At 68.0% G+C, this 5,361-nt stretch overlaps 1 protein-coding gene across 4 annotated transcripts in view; it reads right to left on the minus strand.

Moving 5' to 3' along the window:
* LOC113218127 (G protein-activated inward rectifier potassium channel 3-like) overlaps positions 1 to 4,230 on the minus strand; it is a 14,935-nt gene extending 10,705 nt beyond the window's left edge. The window contains exon 1 of one of the 4 annotated variants that reach the window (XM_026438335.2): positions 3,362 to 4,230. In XM_026438335.2, coding sequence (XP_026294120.1) covers positions 3,362 to 3,669 — 308 coding nt within the window. In that variant the 5' untranslated portion in view covers positions 3,670 to 4,230. Of the gene's footprint in view, positions 1 to 700; positions 1,108 to 3,361 lie in introns of those variants that run through there. The other 3 variants (XM_026438336.2, XM_026438337.2, XM_026438338.2) reach the window with 3 other exon arrangements.
* Between the last annotated feature and the right edge of the window lie 1,131 nt (positions 4,231 to 5,361).

The following is a 5,361-nucleotide window of genomic DNA, read 5'->3' on the forward strand; positions in this document are numbered from 1 at the left end:
TTTAGATTTTTCTCGACACTCTTTCTCCCTCGACGGCGACGGTCAGTGAACCCATCCGCAAATTGGTTTGGCAAGAGCGCCACCGCGCTGCTCGAAATCGGGAAGATGCGAGCGAGAGAGAAAGAGAGATGGAGAGAGAGAGAGAGAGAGAGAGAGGCGATCCCAACGGGCTGCAGGCAGGCAGCGACGGGGCAATCTCAGCGCGGCAGGGCCCCCTCGGTCAAGTCAGCGCGGGCACGGGGGACCGGCTGGTACCGGGCGAGGTGACAATAATACACTGGACAGGACAGGTTGGCAAGAAGGCCCTGGCCGCGGTGGCGCGGCGTGGCGGGGCGGAGCCCTGCGCGTCGGGACCGCCGGGCCGTTAACTCGCGTCGCGATACTCGGGCAAAAGAAGAGAGGTGGAGGAGATCCGCTTTGTTCTTTCAGCCGGTCGTTAAAAAGAAAGAGCCCGCCCCCCCCCCCAGCCCCCTGCTCCCTCGCGTCCCGCGGCGAGAGACACGCGACGGGCAATTAAACCTGAAAGCTCCTTTCAAAAAGTCCGGGGCGGCTTCACGTTTTGCGACCCTTCCCACGAAACGCGATAGCTTCCGCGGTCCGTCCCGTTGGCCGTCCTGACCTCCACCCCGCACGGCAGCCGCACACCCTCGCGCACACGCGCACGCACGCACCGCTCGCACACAGACGCACACAGACACACCTGTTCAGCCATCCGGGCATGAGGGCAGCCGTCCAGCTAGCCGTCGTCCTGATCCTGGAGGCCGTGGCGGCGGCCGAAGTGGCTCCAGCGGGCCATGCTCCGGGCGAGGGGGGATGGGGCGGGGCGCGCTCCCCCCGCTGTTCACCGCGCTGCTCGCCGAGCTGGTCACCGCGTACGTCGCGACCGCCGACGTGCTCTCGACCCGGTCTCCGCACTGACCACGCTCACACGAGGAAGCGCCGCGGTGTCGCGCTCTCGGGGGACTGTCGTCCTGGCCCTCCCCGACCCTCCCGGCGAGGGGGGCCCCGCGGGGGGCGCGCGGGGCAGGGGGCGCGGGCGTGCCCTCCGGTCGTGGCGCAGCGTGGCGGCCCGGCTAAATGACTTGTGGACGGCGTCACCCCGGCGAGGACCATCACCTCGGCGACGTCGTGTCTCCCCGCCGGCCGCGGCTGCTGCGGGGTGCTCGCCGATGACCACTTCGGTCGACTTCGGGTCCCTTCGGCCGGCCGGTCCCGCCGTCTGGGTGCTATTTCAACCGTCCCGACCGCCGCCACGCCACCCGCCACGCCCGCCACGCCCGCCACGCCCGCCACGCCCGACCCGCCCCGCCCCGCCCCACCACGGGATGCGCGGCACATAAAGTATAGAGGCAGGGCGGGGCGGGCCGCGGCCGCGACAGCCTCTCGGACATCTGGTCGTCGCGAAGTGTATCCGGGTTGCGGCCACCTCAGAGGCGAGCTTGACCCGCCGACAGACAACCGAACCACCGCCATGTGTGAACCCTTGAACATCGCGGACGACCTCGGCAGAGGCCTCGCACAGGGCATCGCGGTGGACCGCAGCTCGTCTTGTCCCGCGGCCGCCGCTGTTGAATCCCGCGCGAAAACACAACAACAACCGCCTCGGCCTTGGTGGGGCGGGCCCGGGCGGGTCTGGCCGCGCGGGGGCTCGCGCGTTGTCCACGCCTCTGCGCGCGTTTTGCCGTGTTAACGAGCAGAATGGAGAATGGTCTCCCCGCCCCATCATCTTGCTCGCCTTCAATATAACGCCATTTTCCCGCCCGCTGCGTTTTCGCCTGACCTTGACCAGAGTCAGGATGCAAGACAGCTCGGACAACACCCCACACGGGTGCACCCCTGCGGCAGCCCCTTGAGCGTGAACCCCACCTTGATGGGGATACGGCAAGGGGATGGTTCGACAACGGTGGGAGCACCGGAGAGGCGCGCGGGAGCCAATGACTTTCCTATAAGTCTGGGTGGTTAAAACAAACGAGAAAGTTTTAATTTAGAACGATAAACACGTGTGAGATTGGCTGAACGCAGAGCGTTTTTAAAAATAGACGCGCCCAAGGAAGTCGTGCCGGACGGGTCGCTGCCATTATTTCTCACTGACATTGACGACCCGAAATCGAAGAGGAGCAGCAGCAGCAGCAGCAGCAGCAGCAGCAGCAGGCGCAGGGCTCGCCAAAGGGTCCCTCGGGGGGCGGGGCGGCGGTCGTAAGACCGTCAGGGCTCATCAGGCGATGACGACCAGACATACGCGACAAGGGCCATTACCGAGCGCACGGGGAGGGGGCAAGGAGTGAAGCACCGCATCTGCAATCGCGGTGGGGGCGGGGCGGCGGCTAGCGGCTGGGGTGGCGGTCACTACTGGCCCCTATCGGCCGGTTATTTGGCAGCCACCGGCGCCGCTACTGCCAGCCCCACCTCGCCCACCCTCTCCCTGCCCCTTGGGCCTGTCTGGCCGCGAGTCCGCACCCACACTAAGTAAGTACTCCTCCGGTGGTGGCTCGGCCAGGTCGGACGGGCGCGGTCAACACTTTTCTTTTCGGCAAGAAAGCGAGCGCATTTCCCCAACCCCTGTTTCCGTAAAGCGAGGCGGCTTCCAATGTTCAGGGCCATTTTATTTTTCGCCACACGCCTGTCAATGCGCGACAGCCGCCGGCAGGGTTTGGAGGGCGGACGGGCCGGTGTGCTGTTCGCCGTCGGCCTCCACGACTGACAAGAGGCATCCCCACGACGGGCCGGCAGGGACGCGAGCCTCGCCACTCTCGTCGTGCCGTCGCTGTCGTCGTCGTTGTATCGTAGGGTCGCGTCCTGCGGGCGCGGGGTATTGCCGCGACGCCGTCGTCCGTCGCGGACTGATGCAGCTGCTGAAAGCGGTCCATTCGCGATCGTGATGCCATCCCCCGGGCCTGCAGGCTGGCCGGCGTGGGGTATCGTCCGCCCGATCGCGCCCCTGTCCGTCTCCACGACGACGACGACGACGTCGTTCCCACTGCCTCGCGCCGCCGCGCCGGGCGAGTAGGCCGCCCCTCACGCGGGGCGGGGGAGGGAGGGGGGCGTCTTGTGTTTTATTCGTTCGTAAACAACCACTCGGTCTCCTCCCACCGGCGGCACGGCGTGGCGTGGCCGGGGGAAAAGGGCTGGCACGGCAGCGACCTTTCTCTCTCGGACAGCAACACAAAATGCAGGGTGTCAAGGCTTCGGTCAGCCCCGGTCGTTAAAGCCGTGCCTCGCATGACAAACCCTGCCCGACGGACAGCACGGCGAGGGAGGAGGAGGGGGCGGTTGAGACTCATCGCAAGGAGACTGCTAAGTTAGTTGCGCCAGTTATTGGGGGTGGAGGATCTGGACCACGGGGGAGGAGATCCACACTCACTTGAGTAGCCGGGAGAGGTACTCCTTGGCGGTGGGGCTGGAGGGCGGCGTGTTGGGCGCGCTGACGGGCGAGGCCGCCGCCGTGGCCGCGCCGGAGGCCGAGGCGCTGGACGCCGGGCTGATGGACTCGAGCAGGCTGAGGCTGAGGCCGCGCGGGCGAGGGTGCGGCCGCGGCCGGACGTTGAGCCAGGCCGGATCCATGCTCACCACCCTCCACAGGAGCTCGTGCTCGCCGGCCCCCTCCGCTTGGGCCTGCTCCTGCTTCCAGGCTTGGGGGCCGGCCCAGATCTTTGCCGCCAGCACACCCATAGACAGGGCGGCGGGCACGGGCCGGCGGCGCGCGCGGTGCGCGGGCCTGCTGGGGCCGCGGGGGCCCGGGGTGCGCGCGCGCCGCGCCTCACGCTCACGCACATCGGGGCCTCCGCCGCCAACACATCACCGCGGAGCACACGATAGTCCAGTCCATTCAGCACAGCACCCCTCGCGCACTGCGTCGACGCACACGCAGTGTCAGTCCGATGAAGGACGGCGACGCACTTCCTTCTCACGACGACGAGCCCGAGCGAGGCGACCTCCGGCTGGCCGACCAAGGCATGGCGCGGGCGGGCGCGGGCGCGGTACGCGTCCTCCGCGCGGGCGTCGGCGAGTATGTCGGGGCGGCCGCCGACCGTGTCCTGCCGCTGCAGCGTCGCGACGCTCTCGGGGCGTCGCTCATGACGCGGCTCATGCCAGCGGCGCGGGGCCAGGCCCCAGGCCAGCAGCGGGCCGACGCCAGACGACGCCAAGCAGGCCGAGGGGAGGGAAGTGACAGGTACGGTGCGGCGGCGGAGGCGGCTCTTCGCGGCCCGCCCCGCGAGACCAGCGCGACCAGAATAGCCCGGTCGGCTCCGCCGCCGAGGGCTCGGCCGACACGCGGCTCGACACGCGGCCGGGCCCGGACCAGGACGTTGATAAGGAGTCACAACACCCCACGGCCGGGCCGGACCCGGCGGTTGGTGGGTCGCCGTTTTGGCGCGGAAGGGGCCCCACCGCCGGGTGCCGTGCGATTCCCAAGGCGGTCGAGACCCTAACGACACCGGTCAGGTCTCACCTCAGAGGGCTCGCGAGGTGTCGTCACAGGGGAATAGGCCGGGCGGGGCCAGGGCGGGGCGGGGCAAGGCGCGGGGTAAGGCGAGGGTCTGTAACCGGTCATAACCGACACCTCGCCGCGTTGCCACCGCGCACACTCACACACACGCCTCTGGCGCATCCTCACGTGGTGCGGGCCGCCTCAGCCTGTCGGGGTGGGGCGTGGCTAAAGGTGTTCGGCGCCCCTCATCGTCACGTGATGGATATTCTCCCACGGTCTAGGGTGGGGCGGGCAGGGCGTGGAGCGGGTAGCGGGTGCCCCTCGCGGTGCGGGGCGGGGCCGCCGGCCAACTCGTAGTACCCGAGCGTGGAGCGTGGCGTGGAGGCGCGCCGACGTGACGCCTCGCCGTGGCCCGAGTGGCGTCACACCTAGGCCCCTCGCTAAAGCCGTAAATTAATCATGTAACACGGAGGGGTAAAGCTGCTCTTCTCTCTCGCTTCCTCTCTCTGATCTTTTCCTCCTCTCCTTTTATATCTCTCTTTCTCTTCCGCTCCCTCTCGCCCCCCCCCTTCTCCCGGTATGCGCGAACTTCCTCTCCAAGGCCAACCCGCCGGCGCACGACACAAAGATCGCCTTGAATACCCTTATCACCGGAACTGCGGCACCCACCACAGGCCTCTCCCTGCTTTCCTTCGCGCCCCGCCTCCTCGATACGTGAAGCTGGTGACGCAGAGAGACGCGTCGAGGATCGTCAGTGCAAAGCGGACTGGACGAGGAGACGCGGCTGCAGGCGAGCCGAACGCAGCGTTGGGTGAGGCGGGGCGGGCGGGGCGGGCGCTCAGCACGCTCAGCGAACTCTGCCAGCTCTGCTTGTTCATGAAATGCGTGTGATTGTGCGTATATAGCGGGTCGGGGCGGAGAGTGGTGAGGCG

This window comes from Frankliniella occidentalis, unplaced genomic scaffold (assembly GCF_000697945.3).
Source record: "Frankliniella occidentalis isolate FOCC.00 unplaced genomic scaffold, Focc_3.1 Scaffold564, whole genome shotgun sequence".
In the NCBI taxonomy this organism is placed as follows: Eukaryota; Metazoa; Arthropoda; class Insecta; order Thysanoptera; family Thripidae; genus Frankliniella; species Frankliniella occidentalis.